General features: G+C 44.2%; 1 protein-coding gene across 3 annotated transcripts in view; it reads left to right on the top strand.

Moving 5' to 3' along the window:
- VTI1A (vesicle transport through interaction with t-SNAREs 1A) overlaps positions 1 to 25,908 on the top strand; it is a 327,917-nt gene extending 302,009 nt beyond the window's left edge. For all 3 annotated transcript variants that reach the window (XM_033130109.1, XM_033130112.1, XM_033130110.1), the window contains one exon: positions 25,650 to 25,908. In XM_033130109.1, the coding sequence (XP_032986000.1) occupies positions 25,650 to 25,743 (94 nt within the window). In that variant the 3' untranslated portion in view covers positions 25,744 to 25,908. The remainder of the gene's footprint in view (positions 1 to 25,649) is intronic.
- The last annotated feature ends 1,332 nt before the right edge of the window (positions 25,909 to 27,240 follow it).

Here is a 27,240-nt window from a genome sequence, read left to right as displayed (position 1 = left end):
TTATGCATGAATATAGCTACACCCAGGATCCACTCTTCGGGGAAAAGAAGTTGCCTATATGATAGGGCAGCTCAAGTTTCAGTGTTCTGAAATGCCTTTCACCGCGGCCTTCAACAGCGAGAAACCGCTCCCACCCTTTTCTTGGTTTTATTATGATAACAGAAATATATTTGCAGCATGTTGACAAACTTATTTGGAGTAAACAGAGTAGTCTTAATTGTAAGTTCTAATGTTTTAATGCTAAATCGGGCGATAAGTCAATGTTTCAGTTTGGCACAGTCAACCGCATGTTCTCCAAAAATAGCCTGCGACACTTTTTAAAGCAAGTCGGTGGTGTACTTGGGCTGTTCACAAAAGGCTTCATTCTTGTCTACAAATGGCAAACCTCCCCTTCATCCCAAGAGTGCCCAATTCAAGTGAGGTTGGAGAAAAATAGACACTTCCCCTGTTTTGAGGCATTTCTCCAATTCTTACTCTCGTCAAAAAGGAAAGATTTTGGAGTATATGAGGAAAGCATGCCTAAGAAAGGTTATCTTGATTTTCATTTAACACACCCTCCCACTGACTTTTTTAAAGGCTCGTCGTAAGTATTTCTGCATAGCTGAAAACATAGATTCCACCCTGGAGAGATCTCAGGGCTGTTCATGTTACACTCTGAAGCCATGTGTTTTCACATCATGGCAAAACCCAAGATGCGGGCAGATCCCTCGGCCCCTCTTGGCCTTGGATTTTCAGTCTTTTCCTTGTTCTGCACTGTAACCTTATGCAGAAAAAAGACCTCTGCAACCCAGAATATAAGCACAGTCAGTGATGTTTTCCCACAGATGCCAACTGTGTGGCTCAGCAAGGCCCAGGAATGGTGAGGAGGGGCCGGGGAGAGGGGGTGACGACAGAGGCCCCCATGCAAAGATGAGACCGAGGGGCTCACCAGGGGCTCCGCATTCCTTCCCAGGGGCAGCCACTTTCCTAGCGGGCTCTGTCACCAGAGTGACTGTGCAGGCAGATGAAGAGAAGCCCCTCCCCAACAAAGGCAGCTCCGGGTTTATAAACCCCATTTCAAAGGCATACAAGGGGATGGTTACAGAAATCATACCAGCCCTGTAGTTTTATAGCGGCCACCACATGCTAATCTCTTCATAGCATTTATCTCATTTAATCCTTACTATGACCCTATAAGATAGGTATTGTTATCCTGAAGCTCAGAGAGGTAAGGACTTTGTCCCAGTTCACACAGCTAAAGAGTGGCAGAGAGCCAGGATCAAACCCCGGCAGTCGGGCTCCACAGCTCAAATCCTTAGCCTCATACTGTGCCATTTTCCATTGTTTGAAGGTTGCCTACTCTTGTCTTTTAGCGTAACCTGATCCAAATTTTTCTGCCTTGTCATATTCTCTTCCCCTTAGTAATATTTTAGCAATGGCTATAAGATTTTATTGTAAGTTACTAACTTCAGATAATTCACTGTTTTCTTGAACTGTTTTGCCTATAAAGTACCATAGGAGTTCCTACCACAGTGTACCTGTACAATTTTGATAGCTGGGGTAAACAGACAACTTGATCCAATCATTAAGTATGATGGTAGCTGCAGGTTTTTCATAGATGCCCTTTATCAGGTTGAGGAAGTTCCTTTTTAGTCCAAGTTTGCAGACAGCTTCTACCATGAATAAGTGTTGGATTTTGCCGTATGTTTTTTCTGTCTCATAAGATGATCATGTGAGTTTTGTCCTTTCTTCTATTAATGTAGTGTATTACATTAATTGATTTTCCTATGTTAAACCCACCTTGCATTACTGGGGTCAATCCCACTTGGTCATGGTGTTTACTCCTTTGCTATGTGGCTGGATTTGGTTTATTAATATTTGTAAACGACTTTGGTGTCTTACGTTCATGATGGGTATTTCTTGTGATGTCTTTGTTTAGCTTTTGTATCAGGGTAACACTGGCCTCATAGAATGAGTTAGGAAGTATGTCTTCTTTATTTTCTAAAAGAGTCTGTGTAGGATCAGTATTATTTCTTTAAATACAGCAGGTTCATTCAACCTTGTTTCATGATAAAATTGATCAGATGCCGAAGGAACTTAAATCTTGATTATATCAGTTAGCCTGTGGTGAAATTGGTTGTTATATGTCCTTTCACTTAAAGTCACAGAACTTATTGACAATTGTTAAATAAGGACTTACTATATGGGATGGAATTCATTATTTTAGCCATTGGTACTGGGCTTTTGTTTGTGGGAAGATTTTAAATTATTAATCCAATTTATTTACTTCTTATAGGTCTAGTCAGCTTTTCTCTGTCTTCATAAGTCAGTTTTGATAATGCATATAATTCTAGGAATTTCTCCATTTCACCTAAATGCTCTAATTTTGGGGGATACAGGTGTTCAGAATGTTCCCTTATAATCCTTTTAATTTTTGTTAAGTCAGTAGTGATGTTCCACTTTCATTCTTGACTGGTGATTTTGTCTTCTTCCTTTTTCTCTTGGTCATCCATTTTGTTGATCTTTTCAAAGAGCCAACTTTTGACTTCATGAATTTTCTCTGTCTTTTCCTGTTTCCTATCAGTTGATCTCTGCTCTAACCCTTATTCCTTTTTTCCCTGCTTGTGTTGGCTTAAGTTGCTCTTTTTCTAATTTCTTAATATGGTAGCTTAGATTATTGATTTGAAAGATTTCTTTTTTTCCTAATTGGGCAACTAAATTTCCCTCTAAGTTCTACTTTAGTTGCCTCCACAAATATTGATAGTTATGGTTTCATTTTCATTCATTCAAAACATTTTCTAATTCCCATTATAAGTTTTTATTTGACTCATGGGTTCGCTTTAAGTGTGTTACTTAATTTTCTAATATTTGGGGATTTCCCAAATTGCTTTCTTTTGTTATTGATTTCTCATGTAGTCCTGTTGTGATTGGAGAACATACTGTTTATGATTTCAGGTCTTTTCAATTTATTGAAACTTGTTTTATGGCCTATATGTGGTCTTTGCTGGGGAATATTCCATGTGCTTTTGAAAAGAATGTGCTGTGATTAAGTAGAATGTTTTATAAATGTTAATTAGGTGAAGTTGGCTGATAGTGTTGAAGTCTTCTATATCTTTACTGATTTTCTGTCTAATAATTCTATCAGTTTTTTGAAGGTGGAGTATTGAAATCTCCAGTGTAATTATTGAACTTTCTATTTCTCCTGTCATCTGTCAGTTTTGGCTTACTGTATTTCACGATTTGGTTCTTAAGTGTGTGTATATGTATAATTGCCATATCTTCATGATGCATTGGCCCTTGTTTCTGAAGTATCCCTCTTTGTCTCTGGTACTATTTCTTGTCCTACAGTCCATTTGTCTGATATTAATATAGACACTCCAGTTCGCTTATGGTTATTGTTTGCATGGTATATGTATTTCCATCTTTTAACTTTCAACCGATATGTGCTTTTGAATCTAAAGTATGTTTCTTATAGACAGCATAAAGTTGGCTCTTTTTTATCCCATCTGACAATCTGCTGTTTGATTGGAGCATTTAGTCCAGTAACATAGCTGTGATTTTTTATCTTGTTGGATTTATGTCTGTCATTTTGCTATTTGTTTTCTATATTCCTCATGTGTTTTCTCTTTCTCTGTTTCTCCTTTTCTACTTTCTTTTTTAGAACAGATATTTTCGGTATACCATTTTAATTCATCTGCTGATTTTTTAATCTATGTTGGTGTTGGTATTTTCTTAGTCTTTGCTCTAGAAATAGCAGTATATATCCTAAATTTGCACAATCTATTTCGGCTTATATTGACTTAATTCTAATAAAACAACTTTATTCTAATATAGTCTTCTTCCTTCTTCCTTTGTACTATGATTGTCACATCTATATATGTCATAAACTCAACAATGTTGAATTATTATTATTGCTTTTGCAAACTTTATGCTTTTTAAAGAAATTAAGGAAATAAAAGAGAAAATATAGATACAGTTTTTCTATTTACCATTTCCAGTGTTCTTAATTTCTTTCTGTAGTTTTGAGTTACCATCTGATGTCATTACCTTTCAGCCTGAAGGACTTCATTTAGTATGTCTTGTAAGGCAAGTCTGCTAACAAAAAAATGTTTTCTCATTCTTTGCTTATCTAGAAATATCTTTATGTTGCCTTCATTTTTGATGGATAGTATTGCTAGATAGAGAATGCTTGTAGACAGATTACCCCCACCCCTACCCTTTTCATCACTTTGAATATCTCATTCCACTGTCTTCTCCCTCCATTGTTTCTGATGAGAAGTCAGCCATTATTCATACTGTTGTTTGCCTGTACAGAATAAGTTGTTTTTGTCTTACTGCTTTTGAAATTTTCTCTTTCTGCCATTATTTCTTCCAAGATAATTTTCTGCCACTTTCTCCCTTCTCCTTCTAGGGCTCCCATTATTCTTATGCTTATTATTGTCATATTGGTCTCTGAAGCTCTGCTCATTTTTCTTCAATCTTTTTTTCTTGGTCTTCAGATTGGATAATTTCTGTTGACAAATGTTCAAGTTCAGTGATTCCTCTTCAGTTCATCTATTGTATTTTTCTTCAACTTCTAGAATTTTTTATAGTCCCTCTTTTTCTTTTGAGATTCCCTATTTCTTGAGGCACTGTCGTCATAATTTCTTTTAATTCTTTAAGCATAGTTTCCTTTAATTCTTTGAATGTATTTATAATAGCTCCTTTGAAGTCTCCTAAGTCCAACATCAGAACCACTCAGAATCAGTTTCTACTGTTTTTCTTCCTCTGATTATAGATCACATTTTTTCTTTTTTTTTGACATACCATATTTTTTTGTTGAAAATTAGACATTTTAGATGATATACTGTAATAACTCAGAGTTCCGCTATTTTTCAGAAGCTTGCCTGGACATCATCTACAGGATTTATCTCCCCTACAGTCTGCTCAGTTATTGGTTTTTTGTTTTTTGTTTAATTCTTATTTTTATGTGATGAGCTTGGCTTCCTAGGGGTTACCCTTTTGTGTGCATAGCTTAGTGGATAGCCAATGATTGAGCAGAGATTGTGCTCAAAAATCTTGAACGCGTAAGGTTTCCATCCTCTCCCGAGGTATGTGTATGTGTGTTGAGGAGCATATTCAAAGTTCAGCCAGTTCTCAAGCTCACCTTGGCTTTGACTTTTCACTGGGGTCTCTCAGGTCTCCCCAGCACATGCACATACTTTGTCAACCAACAAGAGATGTGCAGTATCCCCCTTTCACATTCTTGGTTCATCCCACTGGGACTACAACCAGGCAGAACTGTGGATTTTCTCCCATTCGTTTCCCTATCGAATTTGTTCCTTTTACTGACAATGGCACTGGGTATGGGTTTTGCCCTCTGCTCCAAATCGAGTAAGCCTTCTCTGGCAGCCCTGCCCTGGCAAAACCATCATTCCAGCCAATTAAGCTAGGGGGTGAGGTGGGGATGTTCTTACCTGAAGTTCTGCCAGCTTTCTATGAATAAACACTTCTCAATTTGTTTTTTGCCTTTGGTTGTTATCCAGAGCCCTGAAAGGATTGTTTTAACGATTGTTCAGTTTTATACTTGTTGTGGAGCGAGTAAATTTGCCAACCTCTTTGCTCATAGCTGGAAGACCCCTGGTAGAATGATTTTGCTAGTCTATACAAAGTGTTTGTACACAGTATTTAGGATGGGGCTGTAATAAAAGATCTCATCCTTGACTCCTTGTGGATTTTGGCCCCTCATTTCCCAGAATGCCGAGCCCTCTTCCTCAAAGAGCTTTCAGTGCCTAGGTTTCCTGGGATGGGTAATGAACAGCTCCAGGAGCTTTCATCCACTTCTTCCACCACTGACAGTTTGACTGCCAAAGTCTTATCTTCAAGTGCTTATATCAGCTTCTAATCCAGGACAGCTCTTTGTCCATCAACTGACCCAAAGGCAATAGGTGGGACCTGTTTTTGGCAGAACCATTGAAGAAAAATGGCCTAGTCATCGGCTTGTTTCACTTTCATTTATCTCTGTCATCTGGGAATACAATACAGATAATATCAGGCTCAACAAAAGGTACATTCTGATATTATTTTCAGTTTTTTGTCCAAATAGAGTAGACTAATCATGAATATCAGAAATACCTACCACAAAAAAATGAGAAGGTTGGGCTCAGTGAAAGGCCAGAGGGGGGTTGCACTGCTTGTTCACTTTCTCTATATATATTCTTTTTCTAAAAAAATAAAAAAGTTTAAACCCCACCACCTACTCATCAGGTGATTGGAGACTATAGTTGTAAAAATATGCTGCAGGCAGAAGTTCTGAAAAACCCCAGAAAGTGTTGAAAACATCTCTAAACAAGGTATTTTTGTCCTGCACCTTTCTTGCTAAAGGTCCCAATAGCTGCCAAGAAAACTAGTGAGAATGTTAGCTGCCAAATAAAAAATTTATGACAGTGTTTGGCAAAGGACTATCTCACTTGCTTGTTTTATACATTTCCACAAGGCAGTTGAAGGCGGCATCTTTTCTTTCCTCTCTTCCTTCCTCCAACTTTGGGTATGTTCGTATACCTTACTGATCACTGTTCTGGGTCTGTTCTCTAATAAAAAAGCAAACTCCTGTAAAGTAGGATTAAACAATATAACTTTTTTCCCCTTCAGTAACTTCTGAAACGTGAGGGAAATGTTTTCAAATATGATGTGTTACAAAGGAGGGGAAAAGAGATACTGGGTTTGCTTGTTTAGAATAAACACAGTTGTAGGAAAAAGAACAAGAACCTTTCAATTGATGACTGTAGACTCTGAGTGGCAGAAGGAATCTTCGAAATGCCCCAGTCCTTGCACATCCCCACACCCAGCGCTTTGCAGACAAGGAAATGGGGGCCCAGAGGAGACAGTGTTCTACCTAAGGTCACACAGCCAAGCTCACCTGGGATGAGAGCCTGGCGGTAGCCTCAGCAACACTCTCTATCACCTACTTTGAACCACAGCCCAACATGGCTTTTGTGTATTGGGGTTTTCATACACACACACACACACACACACACACACACACACACACACAGCATGTTTTTTGAACATTAGGATTCTGGGCTATTCTGATTCATGAATATTAAAACATTTCCTCCCCTAAAATTTCTTTTTAAATTTAACACGTTAAACCTGAGTCCAAGTAGGCCTGTTGGTACTCCTGAAATGGCACTGCCCGCCCATATCAATTAAGCCTCCTCCTGGCTGTGTCATTAAATGTTTACATGAGCCGTTCAAAAGGGTGGTAGGGGAGGAGCCGTCTTTACAAAAAAAGTTTTCTTGAACCAAGTTTGGATGTTTATAGTAATAACTACATGAGCTGGTGGTGAACACCCTAAAATATTTTGCCTGCCTGTCTGAGAAAGCAAAATTATGTGTCTCGGTCTTTTCAAAACAGTGATCAGATTATGCTTTCAGTTGTTAATTGGTGCTGTTAGCAGGCTTTTCATCATTCCCACTTATTCAGAAGCCTCGCTGCACCGTTGTTTCTTGCCTCACTTCTGTCTGTAGGGGCATCTGCTGTCACTGTCACACTCTCGGTGAAGTCGGAGCACAGAGCTGAGCTGCGGCTGCCTTTTGCCGTGGCTGTGTTGGGGGAAGCGCGTGTTATTTGATATAAAGTACTGCGGACAGACCAGGAGTAAGCGGATTATTTCAGACAGCGTTCGGAGGCAACTGGAGGAAGATTAGCTCAACATGAGGCAGATACCATAAGCAAATTAGAAAACCTCCCCAATTAGTACAAGAAACCCGGACTCGTGCAGTTTGTGATCTGCTGCTGAAAGGCAATGTGTGGATGTTACGGGCTCTAGTCTTGATTTAAGTTGAAATGTTGGCATTTCCTATCAGTGCATGTTAGCATCTGAGGCTGTGTACTGGCCTAATAAAGGAAGTAAATCCCCATTCTCCGCGGCTGCCAAGTAGTCTTCCTTCCGAGGTCCTATACGTTGGGGAATGTTTTATTTGGCCCTGGAATGATCTCTAGGGCATATTATAATATTTCTATACTGGGAATATCTGACATGACTCCAGTGTCCTACAGTTAATCTCTCTTTTGTTTGTTTGCCTCGCGGAATGTGTATCATACTGAAGTCATAAAAATGGAGTGTGCAAAATGCCAGATGCTACAAATGCAATTAGATCCTTAGAAATAGCTTCCTTGGTGGCGCTGCTGGAAATCTGAACTGAGCCTTGTTTTTCCAAACGGGGTGGCACTGTTCTGCTAAGCGACTGATTGTGTGCTCCAACAGGAAGCAGGGGTCCCCTTCTGAGGCCACCATGCAAATGACCAGGTCATTCTAGAAATCAGACCAGGCATTCTTGTCCTTCCAACATCACAGCAGTCCCAAATGTGCTGTGTAGTCACCTGCTTCTTGGTCTCTGATGATTTGCAATCAAGTTGTGTGTGGCAAAAGCCCTCAGCTGACTGAGCCCAACTTGTGTAAAGAAAATGGGAGTGTCCACATGCCTCGTTTTAAGATCTGAAATGCATTTCAGATAAACCTTTATCTCACCAAAATTCAAACAACCACAGAGCTCAGAATTTACTTTGTAATCTTATACAAGGAAGATGATGATGTTTTTGCACATCTGCATGGAGGCGGAATTGATTTTTTTTTTAATTTCAAAATAGTGCATATTCATTACCAAGAAAATTTGAAAAGTGCGGTGAATCATAGATTTAAAAAAAAAAAAAACACCATGATCCCAACACCTAGATGCAATCATTACTATCATTTCAATTATATCTTTCCAATTTTTGCTTTAAGCTCATATACGTATTTTTCTGTTTGCAAAATTAGAGTCATAATAATATACATACTATTTGCAACCTTTGCTTTTTAACTAATACATTATGGTCAAGAAACTTGGTGGTCTTAACAATGACTAGGATACGACAAGATCTTCTTACACCTCTGACTCATCAAGAACAAATATGTTCCATGTAATTTTAGTATTCATTCTATTTCAGTATATTTTCTCTTTGAAAATTGTCAGTATCCGAATGGCATTTGTGGCAACTCTCCACTCACCAATGTTAAATGAAGTGTCATCATACCATCACGTTCCTTTGAGCAGAACTTTGCATTTTCTGTTTTTACATATATGATCTAATTTGAACATCACAAGAACCTATAAGGTAGCAAAAAAGAATAGATGTTGTCATCCTTGAATTTATTCATAAATGTAAAGTGAGCTAGAATGTAAGATGCACCGTGATGCCAGCCATTATTCTTTCCACCATGTATATCATGTGATCTTTGATACAGGACCTGATTGGCTACATTTCCTTCAAATCTTTTTTTTTCCTGTGTAAATGCTTGCATTTGTCTTTTTGACATGTAAACTCGTGTCTTGAACTCGTGTAACGAAAGAACTCGTGTAATGAAAGAAATATAGGTGGTAATTAAGGTGTGTGTTTTAGAGAGTGTGTTCTGCATGCCACCACCCTCTGTCCTTGCTTCTAGAGTGTAAGTGAGGTGCCCCTTTGGACTCCTACTTCCACTGGCAGGAAGTCAAAATAGAGGGTCAGTTGGGTGGTCATGGCAGAGGCCGAGGAGGCTGTCTCAAAGAACCTAAGGTGTCTGAATGCGCTGATGAGTCCATAACCCACTCATCCTATAGCCTCAGAGCAAATTATGTAAAACCCAGCCCACCCATTCACAAAACCAGCTTCTCTGGCACACAAAGAGCTTCTGGACAAGACTTCAGCAGAAGCCACTGTCGGCTTTGTTGTCACCCAGGGTTGGGCAGCTCAGAATTATAGTACTCGAGTATCTTCAACCTCTAGGAGAAAAAGCTTTTTTCTAGACCCTTAAAAGAGGTTCTGTTCAGGCTGAAAGGAAAATTCCTACAGCCAAGCATCTCCTGTCAGCTAATTTGATAGTTTTCTATCAAGTAAACCATTAGTGAATACATTGATTCTTTTTTTGTTTTCCTTTTTTGCGGTTCTGCCTTGGCTATTCCCAAGATTTCTCTGAACCAGTTGGGCAAAATTTATTTTTATTAGTTTCACTAGCCTTGTGGAAAATTATCTCATGAACTGGTTTTTATAGGAAGACTCAAAGCGCAGCACAGGGTAAAAAATAAGCCTATAGCAGTCAAAACTGTTGTCTGAAATGTCTTCAGACTCGAAGGCTGAATTTATTGCACAAAACAAGTGCTCGCCAGGCGGAGGTGTGCAGTCCTGCTCATTATCACTGGAGAGGGGAACCAAAAAGCTGAGTAAAAAATTAAATTTTAATAATGCCAGTGATATTTTCTAAATCTTTCCTGACAGAAAGATTCTCATTATTTTTATCTGTCTCCGAGTAGGTTCTTTTAGTGCCATCTCAGAAATGGCCTCAGCTATGATTGTTTTCCAGACTTTAAGGCATCTGAGAAACCAAATATATAAGGAGAGAAATAGGCTTTAGATTGTTCAAGGAAGGGGCTGTGGCCGTGGTAACATTTTGGCTTACGTATCTGCAGTCAACATTTGCTGGGAACGCCTTCAGCTTTCACAAAAGAGATCCATGTTGTTAAGAAAATTGCTGTAAACCTCCCGAACAAAGGGGACCCATAATTCACTGCACTCAGCTATGGGCGGGACTCAGGGACCCCCAAGTCCCAAGTTTGGGTTCATTCTGGAAATCACCCTGTGCTGGCCATGAAAGGAGAGTCGAGAAAAAATGGAAATATCCTATTGTTTTGGTAAACGTGCAAACTCGCCTTCCAAGAAACACAAAGTACAGAATTGTTTGGGGATATGTGAAAAAATAAAGCCAGAATCATTCAAGTAGCCGCGCCAGGAAGATGTGAATTCTTTTTCTCTTCTTAGTTCTTCAGTGCCTGTGTATAAACCTATGTTGGTCCCAAAAGGATTTGTAGCAATGTACCGAAGTACATACAAAACAATAGACTTTCTACATATGAAATGAAGTCAGGAGTAAGCCTACTGTACAAACTGTAGACCAGCCTATCCGTTGGTGAGATGTGGACCACAGATTGATTGCTCTCTAGGCTTTCTGGCAGCCGACTTGAAGAGGAAGATGGTTTCAGTGACACGAGTCAATATCCATAAGATAAAAACACAGCTCTTTCCCCTACCCAATGGCAGAGAAGGCCTTCCCGTGGGACGTCATTGTAGGGACACCTTCTGGGCACGGTAATAAACAATCTGTTCAGGAACATGCCTACAGGAAATACAAGTTCCACAGGGCCGTCTCTTCCTGTCCCTCTGTGGAAGCTGGTGGCGTCGTGCCCAGCATGACTGAGAGTGCATGTGCAAACCTACACTGTACAGGGTGGATGCCAGGCTCCACTGCTCCAGGGGAAAAGGAGTGTCTCCAGGAGAGATGCTCTCCATTCATTAGGCTTCTCGATCAACACTGCTTTTCAGCTGGATGTCTGACGAGTGTTCAGCAGGGGACTTTGAGGTTGTCATCTCTGGCAAGGACCTGGAGTGACACCACCTTATGTTGTAATTAGGTATCCTCGTGTTGTTTGGTAGCCAGTCAGGGGTTGGAGTTCACCATCCGCTTGTGAAAATTAAGGCCACGCAGCTTGAGGGCAGTACCTCCAAAGAATGACTGGAAAGGGTGGATCCTTTGTCTTTTGGCTCAGTTCCCATCAAGAGCCCTCATAACTTAGGCTTGGCTTTTCTATTTATTGCAGCGAAATAAAGGACCTGAGAAAGTGTTCAAAGGCCACTCTACTCCATTTATTGTCTTTATTTTTATCAAGTCCACAGCCATCGTCCTCAGTGTCCATCCTCAGGGTTACTTGGGTCACATGTATTTACCCCCATTTTAGAAATGGGGGGACTGAGGCACATTGTCTTGTTTGTCACAAGCTCACTCAACAGACTGGGAGTAGAGGCAATCCTGCAAACCTCTGTTTGTCACTCACCCTCCAGCAGAGACCCCACGGTTTCTCATCGCAGGCTTCCTGGCTTGTAAGACGTTGCATATAAGATGCACACCATCCTCCTTGAGAACTGCCAGCCAGGCTGTGAAGGTCAAGGGGGCTGCAGACGTGCAGCTAGGCCTGACCTCTGCCTGCGCTTTTTATCACCTGTGAGAGCTCCGACAGGCACACCCGCTGCTTTGTGGCTTCTGTTGACCTCTCCCTGGCCTTTGACTCCGTGGTTAGGAATCGGTTAAGGGCTAAGCTGGATGCGCTCCGCGTGGGCCCTGGTTAGTGATGCTCGTGCCAAGGCTGGACTTCAGACTTCTGCAGGGTCAGGAGGTCTGGGCGCTTCCCATCTCCGAGGGAATCTCCGGTGAAGCAGGCCAGGGATGCGCTCATGCACCCACCCCTTCCTTTCCATTTGTTCCTTAATAACTAGTCAGAGGTCACAGACTGAGGACCCACGGGCGCACTCAGCCCCACTGACGGATGTGCTTGGTTTGGCCGCCCAGTGTTTTGGAAAACTTTTACTTAGTTGCCAATATTGAAAACTTGGGAGTTTTCAGTGAAAGAACACAGTTTCTGGCTTCTCTTGGCAAATCAGAAGAGGCGGCCACACTGAGCCCTCTTTGAGTCCCAGCAGTAGTCAGGACAAGCCCTCCCACCCCCCAATTTAGAAAAAGAGGCAGCACTCCCCATTCTCCCAATCCCCTCTCCTGATGCCTGCAGCCCTCAGACCAGACATCCCGCCCCCTCTTGGCAGGACCTCCTTCCTTAGTTAGAGAGAAGAATAGGTGATGGGGCTTCACCGGCACAAACCTGGGGATCCTGCTATCTGATCATCACCCCGCCCCACCCTCCTCCCACCCAAAGAATTATGAGTCAACCACTGTGCTTATCGTTAATAAGCCTTCAGAGGAAGCCTTCTTAACCTGGCATTCACCTGCTCCCAAATGACTAATGCTGCTTTGGGGTATATAAAATCCGTTTAAGGTAAAAGATTGTGAAAGAGGTATTGTAAGTTTGAGCCAAACTCTGCTGCATGTCTCATGCATTCTCAAACCAGGAGAACAGGGCAGCCCAGGGCTTAGCATCCGCGGAAAGCCCATCCATCTGGACTGGGGGATAAAGGGAGGTTAGTGTGTCCGGGGTCCAGGACTAGGGTCACCTGATGGAAGGAAGCATGGAGGGCCTGGTGGCAACCACAGTGTAGAAGAGCTGCTGGAAAAGCAGAGAAAGAAAGGCAGGAGCACCCTGGCTTCTCACTGCCTCCCACTCCCCGGCCCCCACTGCACACTCCATGTCCTGCTGGAAGGCAGCCGACGGGTGGGCTGGGGTGGCAGCGGGAGTCAGCCCCTCTGTGGTACAGAGCACAGCGAGGACGGGATAGAGAAGGGTCTGAGGAGAAGCCAGCCCAGGACCGGCTCAGTAGAGATACGAGTTAAAGCACACCCCACTCAGTTTGCCCCGGAACCAAAGCAGAATGAGAGAGAGAAGTTGTGATGTGAAGATCTATAAAATGTCGCCACATCCCTCAAGAATTGGCAGAGATGCAGATGGCTGACAAACTTCTGCCAAAATGTTTCATTCCCCTTGACATCAGGAAAGAGAAAAGATAAAAATCCATGACTATTAGGAGATGAGTATCTAATGGCAGGTCTTGCAGAAAATAACGTCAAAGCCCATCGCAAAAGCCAAGGCAGCCGTGTCTCCACCAGTGTGACATCCGGCCATGATCCAGAAGAAGCACCTAGACTGGAAACTACCAGCGCTGGAAAGGAAAGGGCAGCCCCACCTTCCTGGGTACTTGAGGAGCTGATGAAAATGGAGTTTCCAGGAAATGGCTCAGCCTGGACCCCACAAGGCTAGCTAATCAGGGCCAGCGTTGGGATAGGACCTGAAAGAATCTGAGGGACCTGCAGGTTTCCCAGGCCAGGGCCCCTGAAGCAGGAAGCTGTCAGTTTCGGGTGGGGCACAAGAGGAGTTTCAGGGCTCATGGTGGGGAGATTGGGAGTTACAATGTGAGTGGAGAAATAGTCGTTGTTATACTTACGCATTTCCTGTCGCCAAACACTGATCTAAGCACTTTGTGTTGAATTAACTCATATATTTATTAACTTAATTCATTGAGCAAGATACTGCTGTTATTAGCCCCATGATTCTGATGAGGACGGCAAAGCATTGGTTCTTCGGTGCTTTCAGATTCCTTGGATTAGCACTTTTGTTTTTCTTTTTTAGATAGAGGACTAAAGGAGGTTTGTTCACTTTTTATTTTGCCAAGTAAGAGAGTAATTTCCAAGGAGAGAGTCCATTTTCAATGTCCAAGTAAGGACATCGGGAAAACACACTGCCATCAGTCCACAAAATCAAGAATGCATTCACACTAAAAGAGTCCAAAGGACACACTCTCAGAGAAGCAGTGAAGTAACTTGCCCAAGGCTGCACGACTGGTGTGCAGCAGATCCTGGATTCGAATCCAGAAAGTTTGGCTCCAAAAATGAAGGTAGCTGAACAGCTTCTGCCCAGATGTCGTTCACAGCTTCTCTGGAGGGTGAAAAGAAAGAGAGAGGGGCCCTTAGCCGGGGGTGGCTAGTTCAGGAGGGCAGTAGGCTTGCTTCATATTATAGAGGCAGGACCCAGTGGGAACGGGGACCTCCCTCAGGGCACCCAGCAGGAGGTAAAAGGGGGCAAGAAGCACCTAAATCGGGGGTTGGGAAGGGAGTCATCCTGGCCTGGGCACCAGTGATGCTCTGCCTTCCCTGAGAACTTGAGCAGGACCACGTCTGGAGTGGGCCTCGTCTTCTGTCTGGGTGGGCCTGAACCACCACGTCTGGGTCCTAATAAATCAGGGTCACTGTGGAGATTAAATGACACCACAGATGCAGTAAACATCCAAGACCAGAAAAAGACACCTTACCTTTTTAAGATTGTCTAGAAGTTATATCACTACCTGTACCCCGTCCCTAGAATACTTGGGAGAGATTCCTTTGGAACATTTTATGTGTGGCTAAACTCAAGAACAGAGATCTTTAGTCCTTTTCCAAGGTCACACAGTGAGTCTAGCTCATTCTTCCACCTGATTTTCTTTTCTGTCTATTCCAACAGATGCATTAAATTTAATCTTCAGTAGACCCAGAATTTTTCTATAACGTATCCCCTCATCTGTATGATAGGCAACATAGACATAATAAAAAATCGTGTGGTACAAGATCACTGGGCAATGGCAGTCACTAGTGAGTCATTCTCTCCGTCCCCGAATCTGGCGAGGGGACACGTGATCATGCATTTACCTAGAAGTTGATGAAATATGCTACTGGATGAAAATGAGCATTAGCTTAACCACTTACTGTGTATTTACACTAGGCACTAAGAAGATTTGACTTTGCTTAATTAGTGTCGCATACTTTCAACAAAAATTAACTTGCGTATCCAATTACTGGGTCTAAGGAGAAGAGTATAAAGAGGTCAAAGACTCGCCCTTCAGACAACGCAGGAGAGTCTGCTAGAGAATATAGGACATACCAGTTAGACAAACAACCACTTTCTACGTTGCGTGTCCTGCAGGGGTGGAGACGAGGTTGGAGCTGCGGATAACTTCTCTGTAAAAATGGGGATGATAATAGTCTCTACCTCCTAGGATTGTTGTGAAGGTTCAAGGAAGTATAGAAAATGCCAGAACAGCAGCTGGCCCAGAGTAAATTCCCAGTCAGTAGGAGCTGCTGGTGTGGCATCACGATTGGCATCACTGACGTCACTGGTGTCACTGGCACCGTGGGCTCCACGCTGTAGTGGCCACAGGAGGATTCGTCAGAGAATAGACCTGGGTGGGATGTTTAGGTCCGGGGTTCGTGAACCGTCACAGTTACTGGATTGGAACTTTTTCTTTCTAAACAGAGGACTGCCTGAGAATTGTCCACTTTTTATTTTGCCAAGTCAGACAGAGTCATTTCAAAGGAGTACTTTTCCAATGTCCAAATAAGGACATTAGGGAAAATACCTGCCATCTATTTCACCATCACTCCATAAAATAAAGGCCATGTGAATACGTAAAGCAGGAGAAAGGGCACAGTGTCAGAGAAAAAGAGTTCTTTGCACTGAGCGATCTTGTTTTCAGGAAAGCACAGCCTTCTCGGCTGGCTCTTCTTTTCTCGCTTCAGCCTCAGCCTGGAGTCTGGGAAGCAGTGTTCTCAGACCTCCATGCTCCAACTTGTTTCACGTAGCAGTGGGACTGGGTTGGGCTCAGTAAGAGGTGGGGACACTGCTAGGTTTTGAGTTGTGTTCCTTGGTTGTGTTGAATGGTCCCTATTTACAGCAGACTTGCCATGTTTGGACTTGCGATTATGCCCAGTCACCACCGTGCCACTGGACACTGACGAAAATGAGTATTACAGTGAAATAATCGGCCTGTGGGTCGAAGACCTGGCTGTGCCACCCATGGTTGACCTTGGGTGTTGCCCTTCACCTCTCAGGTCCTCAGGGTCCTCAAATCTAAAATGAGCAATCCAGACTAGATCTTTCCTAGCTCTCGCAGTCAGCAAACCTGGGAGGGATTAAGTATACCTTGCGTTTCTAGAGCATCATTATTTAATTCTCTTCAAGTTCTTTCCAAGCACTTTGATTGAGGCAAGCTGCCGTGATCTTATCTGAAAGCCAATAGCCCGCAAAGCCACTCTCCAGGCCCCCTGCCAGCATCAAGTCCAAACTGAAAAATGGTGCCCAGGCTGAAATTTGATGTATATGTTTAGCAACGTAGAGTGCAGTGTAACTACATATCACTGATCAAAACCCGTCAGACTTATACGTGGACTCTGACAGGTTCGAGCTGGCTTCCTTCCCAGGCTGGGAAGGGATCCCCGAGCCATCCAATGGATGCCCTGCCTTCACTTTTGATGTTTATGCCACCATCTCAGAGAGATGGCTCTGCCAGCTGGGGACAGTGTCACTGTGAGGCCCAGATAGACACCGGCCTGTGGGAACATGAAGCCTGGAGGGCTTGGGGAGGCAGAAGTTTCCAGGACTCCTGCCTCCACCTTCTCCACCAGCCAGTGGAAGTTTCCCAGGCAGTTTCTCAGCCTCTGACAACTTTCTGCTTGCCTCTCACCTTTCCTGAAATGAAGTCTCCTCTCACAGAATTATTTGCCGACTGCACGCATATAAAGGGCTTTACCTTTTCAAAGTGCTTTCTAATCTTTAATGAGCTAATCCTCTTCTCCCTGGGGTGGGTGGTGAGCTGGCTTGTTCTGCTTGGGAAGAAACTGAAACCCAAGTGTCATGGAGTGACTTGCTCCAGGTCACCCCAGGATTGTGGGCACATAACAAATTGTCCTGGCCTTGCCATTACGCTAATTACGGCCTTTGTTGTCAGGCTTCTGTAATTGAGTGCTCATTGTGACACCTGTAAGCTCCCATAGGGCAGGGACTCAGGGTTTCCCTTTTCTTCCGCGGGACTTGGCCAGACCTGCCATACCAGTCTGTGCAGGGTCCACGGGCCACCATGTTCTCCAGCAGACAAAGGCCTGCCTTCGATAGCTGTTAGCTTTTAAACAAGGAGTGGGCAAACCACAGATAACAGGCCCAGTTGAGCTCGCTGTCTGTTTTTATATGGCCCATGGGATAAAAATGCCTTTTACACTTTTACATGGTTGGAAAAAAAATCAAAAGAAGAACATTTGTTGACATGTGAAAATTACATGAAATTCAACTCACAGTGCCTGTGAAGAAAGTTTTATTAGAACACAGCCGTGCTCGCTCATTTACGTATTGTCCATAGCTGCCTGTGCACAAGGGTCAGGTTGAGTAGTTGCAACAGGGACCATGTGGTCCACACAGCCTAAAATATTTACTGTTCTGGGTTGAATTATGTTCTCCCCTCCCCTTCCTGTCCCCCAGATTTATGTGTTGAGGTCCTAACCCCCGGTACCTCAGAGTGTGTGACCTTACTTGAAAATAGGGTCTTTGCAGATATAACTAGTTACCAGGAGGCATAGTGCATGAGGGTGGTCCCCTAATCCAATAAGACCAGTGTCCTTATTAAGAGAGGAAATTTGGACATACGTGCCCACACAGGGAGAATGCCATGGGGAGGAGAGCAGAGATAGGGTGATGCTTCTACCAGCCCAGGAACCTCAAAAGCCAGAAAAGTACCGGAAGCAAGGAGAGAGGCCTGGAACATTCTCCCGCACAGCCCTCAGAAGGAACCAGATCTGCCGACACCTCAGTCTCGGACTCGCGAGCTGTGAGACAATACATTTGTGTTGTGTAAGCCCCCCAGTGTGTGGTACTTTGTCCTGGCAGCCCTAGCAAACTAATACATGTACTGTCTGGCCCTTCCCAGAAAAAGTGTGCCGGTCCATACTAAACTGAGCAGAGCCTCGGAAATGGGGCGAAGCTCCTCTGTCCTCACTCAGACCCTGGCGTCGGTGTGCTGGGACGGACGTGCTGCCTCCTGTCTCCTCAGTTCCTCACTGGAGAGCGTGCTCATTTTGACACCTATCAAACCTTATTTCTCCTGTGTCCTATTCCCTCAGGGCCCCCTGGATAACTGACTACTGCTGAACTCGTGTCAGTAAATGCAGACTTTTAATGGTGTAATGGTGGACGATGGCTTAGGAAGTTGGCCCCGAGACAACATCCGGTTTTCTTTCTCTTTTACCTGTCTTGTCCCAGAGACGGGAGTCTTGTAGGACATGCCCCCTCAGTTCCCTCAGCTCACACGGCTTTGGGCAGCTGCCTGCTCTGCTCACGATTGGAACTTCTCATTCTGAAATGAAGAAACCTGTGGTTCCTGAAGATCGTGAGCCCCACAGCCGTCAGCAGAGCTTTCACAGAAACAGGCTGACACTGTCCTGTCCTTTGTCCAGCTCCACAGGAATCGTGTGAGGCAGTGATGGGGAAGCAGGTGGACACCTGCCGTACAGGCATCGTGAAGGCCAAGACAAGATGACCAGCCCGTACCTGGTCTGGATCCTAGAACTCCACGTATTTGTATCTGAGGGCTGTAGTAACAAAGTACATAAACTGGGTGGCCTAAAACAACTGAAAGGTGTTCTCTCACACTTCTGGAGGCTCGAAATCTGAAATCAAGGAGTTGGCAGGGCCGTGCTCTCTCTGAAGCCTCTGGGGAAGGAATCTTCTTTGTCTCTCCCAGCTTTTGGTGGCCACAGGCATTCTTTGGCTTGTGGCAGCGTCACTCTAGTCTGTACTTCTGACCCCACGTGGCCTTCTACCCTGTGTCCTCTCTTCTTATAAGGACACCAGACATTGGATCTAGGGCCCACCCTACATCCAGGATGATTTTATCTCAAGATCCTTAATGAATTATGATTGCAAAGACCCTGTTTCAAAATAAGGTCCCTTTCTGAGGTTACAGGTGGACATGAATTTGTGGGGAGACAACTGTTCAACTCAGTACAATGGTTATGGTTGAAAGTCCCAACCGACTCCTGGACCAGGAGCAAGCACGTAACGTAAGCCAGTCTAATGGAGTGAATCTGGGGAGCTTTGCTTGGAATGCTGGGTCATCTGGCTCCTATAAGTGGAAATTTTAAATGTGACTCTTCAGGTTTCAGGCACACAGCAGGATCGAGGGGCTGCAACGATGGCTTCAGGAATCTGCCTTTTTCCTCCGTCTCTGGGCTCTGTGTTGGCGTCCCTCAGGCAGGTTCCTCTCCTGCCTGGCGGTCAGAATGGCCCCCAGTGCTCCAGGGTCCCTATAGTCAATCCCAGTAAAGAGAAGACCTTTTTATTGGTTTTCCAGGAAAAAAATCCCCGGAAGACTCTGTCTGGCTTGGGTGGCATGCCAATTCCTGAACAAATGGTTATGCAAGGGATAGAGAGCTATAATTAGCTGGGCCCACCTGAGCCATATGTCCACCGGTGGAATTAGAGAGTGGGGTCAGCCCACCTTGAATTCCTGGGATGAGGCTGGGGATTCCTCCCAAAGATGCAGGACCTAGAAGACCCTGGGTGGGCATAATCGGGTGGCATAATAACCACACTACTCTAGCTTGCAGGTAACCACGTACCCAGCTTTGAAAATAATGCTTCAAATTAAAATTAGTGATAGAGGCTGATGACAATGACCATTTCCTCCTACTCCTGTTTTCATTTCTTTCAACTAACATTGAACTGGATATAGAGCTTAGAGAGGCTTTCCCTTGGCCCTTGTTTTGGGGAAGTTCCCAGAGAGATGCAGGTATAGGTTCCTTTGCACAGAGTTTATCTCATGCTCTCACGGTTGCTAATTGTCCTACCAATTGTCGCTGTTCTGTCAGACCCCAAAAGTGGGGCATCATTATTCAGGCCTGGTCAGGCCAGGCAGGAGAGCATGTGCAGGATGGGGCACTGAACCTGTGGAGTGTCGTGCACTCTCCAGCTAATGAATGCAGGCTTCTAAAAGGGTTTGGACATTGCTGGCATCCTTAATAGGAGGGTGGCTGAGAGCTAACTCCGAAAGCTGTGCTTGTCTACAAGCAGCCCTTAGAAACCAGGAAGAACACTAACTGCATGAACCGTCAGGGAGCACGTGTAGGTAGAAGCTCTCATTCATGCATTCAGCAAGCATTTTTTTTTTTTTTTAATAAATTTTATTGGGGAATAATGGGGAACAGTGTGTTTCTCCAGGGCCCATCAGCTCCAAGTCGTTGTCCTTCAATCTAGTGGTGGAGGGCACAGCTCAGCTCCAAGTCCAGTCGCCATTTTCAATCTTTACTTGCAGGGGGCACAGCCCACTATCCCATGCGGGAATTGAACTGGCAACCTTGTTGTTGAGAGCTCGCGCTCTAACCAACTGAGCCATCCCGCTCCCCCGCTTTGTCTTTTTTTTCTTTTCTTTTGCTTTTTTTTTTTTTTTTTTTTTTTTTTTTTTGAGAATATCAATGCTAAGCTCTGTTTTAGGCACTGGTAATACAAAAGACAAAGGAGATTCAGACTCCAGAAGGTCCACTTTTATTGAAGAAACCTGCACAGAAACAAAATCCTAAAACTGTGTGGTAAGTGTAGTGGTAAGAGAGCTGCACAAGGAAACGTAAGAGCGAGAAAGGGGCATGGTCAGGAAATTCTTCTTGGAAGAGGTGGGGAAAATAGATCAAGGACTTGGTTTTAGAATCAGGGTAAATCAACCTAAGAATGCTTTTTGGTCACAAATAACAGAAGACGTAACTCAAACTGACTTGAAAAATAAAGTTAATTTATTTTCTCATATGACTAAAAGTCCAAAGCAAGAGTAGTTTGATATAGAGGTTCCTCATGTCTTCAGGCCTGGGGTTCCATTTCTCTGCCATTCTTTCAACTCTGCTGTCCTCCCTGAATCAGTTTCTTTCATAGGCTGGCTTTCCTTATAGAAGCAGAATGGCTGCAGCAGATCCAGGCCTCACATGCACACAGCACACTGTCCAGATGACTCAGCATTCCAAGCAAAGCTTCTGAGAGTCACTCTAATGGACTGGCTTCAGTCACATGACTGCTCCTGGTCCAGTCACTCTCTTAGCCTAAATCACAGGTCTAAACCTGGGGCTGGGGTGTTGTTTGGAATGATGCTGCCAACATACGTCTGTTATACAAGGGAAGCAGAGTGCCCACCTGCACATCATGTGTGATACCATCATTCATCAGCACACAGTGGCATTGGTTACAACTAGAGGAAACACCTGAGTTTTTAGTGAGACGCGTCATGATCCCAGCTTTTGAAAACCAAGAGGCAAAAGCCTATTCTTAAAGGAAAGAAGTCCTATCAACCTTTATCATACCTTGGCTATTGGAATACACTCACCTGACTTGGCCAGACACTCCATCTTGTTGGAGAAAGGGGATGACAGTGTGTCACTCAGGGTAGCTTATGTCATGCTGTGGTAACAAATAACCCCCAAATCTCATTGGCTTAATACAAGTCCACTGTGAGTGCAAGTGAGTCTCCAGGGCAGTGGCCCTCCATGTGGTGATTCAGGGATTCAAGCAGAAGGAGTCTCCACCATCCTGGAACTGTGCTCCTGGGACATACAGTCTCTTAAATCAGAACAGCAAGGGAAGAGCCAGCTGGAGAGTCAAGCACTGGAAGTGAAATGCTTCCACCTGGAAGTGATGCCCAGCACTTTTGCTCACATTTCATTGACTAAAACAAGTCACATGGCCATGCCTAACATCAAGGGACAGGTAAGGTCAGTCTGTGCCTAGAAGTAGAGAACTGGATACTGGTGAATCCTGGTAACGCCTGCTACAGTGGAATTCCTGGGCTCCTCAAGCAAGAGCAGAGAACTGTGCCAGGTGCCTTGCCTTCCTATGTCACGTTAACCAGTCTTCTGTGATTCTGGCTGCCACACGCAAGAGCTTGTTTCCAGAGGGGAGGAGACTGCAATGGAGAGATTAGCCGCTCCCTGGGTTCCACGCAGAATCAGTATTTTCAATAGTACTTTAGGAGTTCACCCTCAAAGTAAATGGTTAATTCATCTTGTATCAACAGCACTGTGATTCATAATGTAAACTTGGAGAATCCTTGATGTTTTGGGCCCACATTCCTTTTAATTTGGCTCTGCATTCTTTTAAAGCCACAGTGTGCTCACTTAATAGAATGCAGCATGCAAATGCACAAGTTTTTGCCTGGAGGCAATTTAGCCTGGCTGGTTCAATGGATGTCTTCTTTCAAGTGTATATTCTTTCTTAAATTATTTACTCAGTAAACACACTTTGCATTTTCAAAAGGGAGATTAAGACTGCTTGCTGCATACCTAGTTGAACATAAGTCCACCCCACCCCCTCCTTGCCCAAAGTTAAGAAGGAAGATACTTTGGGCTTTCCCAAAGTTTCTTCTCTGGCTCACTAGCTGGGAACTCTTCTTCCTGTCTGTTTTTCTGATTCTGAACTCTGCATTCCTTCCTGCTTTGCCTACAGCAATACCTGCCAACAGCCCCTGGCTCTGACTGTACTTAGGCTTGTTCACAGATGGGGTCCACCAATGCCAGCCTTTGTTTCCCTCTCTGCAGGCTGGCTCTGACCTGTCCATTAAAGGGCCCAACAGCTCATTCTTCTGGTCCTTAGAGGCACTGTATCTGCCCAGAGCATTTGAGAGCCAAAGCTGGGTTGGTGGCCTGGCCAGAGTCAAGCTTACTTCCCACCCTGTCTGCTCCAACTCTCTTTTTGCCCCTCTGTACCCATGATCCCAAATATCTGCCAGCCTTTGGTTTGAAACCAAATGCTCTCTCCTGTTGACCACCAGCACACACTTCAGTTCCGCAAGGACCATTCCTTCTCCTAGCTTCAAGGAGAAGACCCAGTAGTGCTCTGAGAAGGCACACTGGTATGAAGTTCCATCTTTGGGGGGGTTTACTTTGACTTTTAACTTCAGCCTTTTCTACTCAGACTCCCTGACATATTTCCTGCAAGTTAAATTTTCACAGATCTCCATTGTCCCTTAAATGGAAGGATGACAATTACAGGGGTTGCATTCTTTCATTACCATCCTTTGGACGGTTCTATTTGTGTGCCTGTGTGCGAGTAACTGTGCCAGACCCTGGGGCTGGAGAGGTGACTATGCGCCCACCAAGGAAGGAGTGGGCAGTTCGGTCTGCGACCCAGCGGTGAAGTTACCGTCTTGGATGGGTGTCTACTGAGTGAACTAAAGGTACAAGCTTTTAGGAAAGATCATGTGCGAAGTGCACGCCTCTGCATTGAGATGAGGGAAGCCCAATTAGGAAGGCCAGGGAAGAGCTGAGAATTTAGGATTCCTGTAATGAATTTAGTATTCGTTTTTCGAACCATGCCTCAGATTAAACAAGTAACACCCACAGTTAATCCTTTATAAATGAGCATCATGGATGCCTTGAGGCCCTCAACCTACAAATAAAATGCTTGTCAACCAAGAGACACGCTACCGAAGCGTACTTAAGGCAGAATTTTAAAGAGTTTTCATGCTTTTAATCTGTTTCACTGCTGAGTCTCAGTGTGGCTGATTTCCTCTGCAAGTCTGATGCGGGTGACTATGGTAAATAGAGATTGTGACAGTCACTTGGGCAAGCGAGATGTGTAGGGACGGTTCTGGAGCCTTTGGCCCCTTCCAGAGAAAAGGAGGAAAAAATCAGTTTGGGTTTTACATCAAGACACCAAGTCACACCGAGCGGTGTTCATAATTAGCCTCATTTTAAGCAGCCGTGAAGCCCCGTTCTTCTTTTTTGGGGGACAGAGAATCTTCGTACCTCCTGAGTAAACATGGCCTGTTAAGTGTGAATTAGCTGTCATCGCAGAAGAATTAATGTCGGGGCGCAGCCTTTCTAGTGGGGAAGGGAAGAAATAAACGAGACAGATCTTAGCTGAGCCGTACGTGATGAATGAGGACCGAGCAGATCATTCGTCTCCTTCGAGGAAAGTGGACACAGACACTAAAGCAGTTTTGCGGAAGACGTGTCAGCAAATGTGATCATTTTGTAACCTGTCAGGAGGAGAGGGAGCCAGTCCTTCAAGGGGGCCGCGAGGCAGTGGGCCTGCCTGATGTGACCGTCTCCATCCATCCATTTAGGTTTGGGGAAGAAGGGGGTGGGTAAGGAGGACTCCAGCTGAAACCACAAGGCTGTTGTCATCCTTCCAAGAAAGAAACTCATCCAGAAGCTAGAAAAGGTTTACAAATATTTCTTCTCAAAGATGCAAAGTAGGAGGGTAGAGTCTCTGTGAAACTGGGAGCCTGGCTGGTCCCAGCTACCTCTTATGGATGCCCAGTCGAATAATCCATGTGTAGACTAAGACGGCAGACCTTTTTCTGCTTGGTATTTAGAGGATGGGTGGGTGGGCTTTGCTGTGGGGTCTTAGCCAGGTGGACAGCCTGCTAAATTGCCAACCGCTCCATCTCTATTTCTGTGTGTTTGGTTCTGTGGGAGCGAGCATGGGCGAGACTGTTTGACCCCGGCTCCCTTTGAAAGGCTCAACAAAGTATTCTGCTGTTCGACCTCTTTTCTCAGAGTGAGGTAACAAATTATGAAACAACTTCATCAGAAGCTCTCTGCAGGCATCCTGGAGCAGGTGTCTCTGCTCCCATTCTCCTGAGTTTGCAGTTTCCGCATCAGCATGTGGCAGAACCTGAGCTGAGGGGGTTGGAGTCCCTGGAGAGGAGGGCCCACCAACCAAAGCTCGCAAGGCACTCAGGTGCTTTGTGTTAGTTCTCATTTCCTTTTTTTTTTTTTTTTTTTTTGTGCTATGGAACATATGTAACGTTTCCTCCTGGCGTCACGGAGCGTGAGCCCCAGTGACAGATGACGGTTTCACAGCCTGAGCTTCACGTTTGACACTTGCTTCTTAATCCTGTCCTTTTCTCCCCACATCTCTTTTACTTTTCCCCAGGTATTTTCGTACAGGTAGGTACCTCACTGACATATGTTTCCTTGGAGTCTTTTACCTGAACAGGAAACACTGCAAAAAAATGAGGCTTGTCTCACATTTTAAATTACAAAGAGAAACTCACACGGGGCCCTTGATCACTTAAAGATTACTACATGGCACTCTGAACCTAGAAAGCCATTTGATTCGCGTTGGCTTCTTCGCAGGAAGCATTTCTCCCGGTGCAGCATGACAATCTCTGTGGAGTCGTTCATTACCTCGTGGATCGTTTGTAGAACCAAAAAGCTGCGTGGTTACACACACACACACACACACACACACACACACACACACACCCCACCCCCGGCCCGGTACCCGCCACCTCTGAAGCCATCACGTGCTTTTCCGACTCAACCTTGGATGATCGGTCAGAATGTACTCTGACAATCTGTGTGAATTTATTTTTTTTCTTTGCTGTCTCCTAGAATCATCCAGAACCGCATCCTGGTCGTCATCCTGGCCGTCATCCTGGTCATCACCATCCTGATGGCGATCACTTTTTCTGTCAGAAGACACTGATGTATCTGCTCTTCCTGATAAACAGCAACAACAGCTTGTTCTGAGTAATTAAGACAAAACGGTCACATGAATCATTCTTTTGCGATGACAGGCCCTGAGTGACCTTCCCTCTCTCACCACTGTTCAGCTGAAGTGCAAAGAGTGTAAAAATATTTTTTATTCCTGTTTGCATGTGGGTTGGTTTTCTTTTCTAGGTTTGTCTTCACCCAGATTTGTTTTTCCTAAGAGAAGGCGAATGTTTATTTACCTTTGGGTAATTTCATCTACTGACCAAAATAGCTTTGGTGACATTCTTCCTTGCCCTGTGGACATGTCAGGGGTCATGGCTTGGGAGAAGGCATGATGAGTCAATCAGGGGGGCTTCTGATGGGCTGGCTGTTTGTCACACACCTCTTGTCACCGAATTGCTCTTCTGTGATGTCTGAGGATAAAAATGCAGAGAAAAGCAGGGGCCAGAGCTAGTGACCGGCTCCAGCAAACCAGTCCCGTTCCCACCCGGGCATAATGAATAGAGTCAACCTGCCTGAGAGCTTTCTTTGTAAAGGTGGGTATTTCATGTCAGTTGTGCAGGAAATTGACTTAGCACTTTCTCTGTTTTTCTATGCATATTTTTTTTTCATACCCAAGAATATTTTTGCTGAGCCTGCCCAATATCCACTTTCCACAACTTTGATTACTGGCGACGAGAAATCTTTCCTTACCTTCCAAAAATCCCATACTCCCCAGAATTTGCTGGCAGAGTGAGCCCTGACACCGTACTTAATTGTGACCTCCTCTCCTCTGACCTATGTAAGCATTCCTGTATCCTTTCGGTTTTAATATTTGCACTGCCACAAGCAGCCTTCATACATGCAAAAGGTCTGACAAGGTTCTCTCCACATCCATTCCAGTATGTAAAGAGAACATGAATATTTCAGGAAGAGCAAGAACATGACTCCGTCGGTGTGAAATTTCAAATGTGATTATAAATATGGTAGAGTCCTATAGGATGATCCACTAGAAATGAACTTTATGGAAAATGTTCACTAACCTCCTTTAAAAGAATAAGGGATTGCAGTGTGTTGCGAAAAGACAGCTTGGGTTTTTTACTAACAAATGTCAGCACAGCCTTCCTGAATTCACTAGGCATTCAAAACCCTAACATGCTTTGTGATGTTCTTTGCTTTCTTTCTGTCCGAGGTAACTGGGAATTGCGTTCAAAATGAGTTCATTTATGATCAGGCTTCCAGTTACCCGAGCTGAGGTCACTTTCCCCCTAGTCATGGAGCAAAATGTGTTTTTCTTTAAGACTTCATAGGCATTTACAGGGTCTGTACTATCTTTTGAATATAATTGGAATCTTTGAATCCTTGAAAAGCAAACCTGTTCTCTTCATAAAAAATGCTAACCACCTCTGCCCATGGATGGAGCTCACTGGGGTGCAACACTAGATGTTTTTTTTTTTTTTTTTTTTTTTGTCCCCAACTCAGAAGAGAACCATTATGGTTTACGGAGGAA

Source organism: Rhinolophus ferrumequinum, chromosome 16 (assembly GCF_004115265.2).
Source record: "Rhinolophus ferrumequinum isolate MPI-CBG mRhiFer1 chromosome 16, mRhiFer1_v1.p, whole genome shotgun sequence".
NCBI lineage: Eukaryota > Metazoa > Chordata > Mammalia > Chiroptera > Rhinolophidae > Rhinolophus > Rhinolophus ferrumequinum.
The sequence above is the reverse complement of the archived record's forward strand: the minus strand, read 5'-3'. Positions and strand labels throughout refer to the sequence as shown.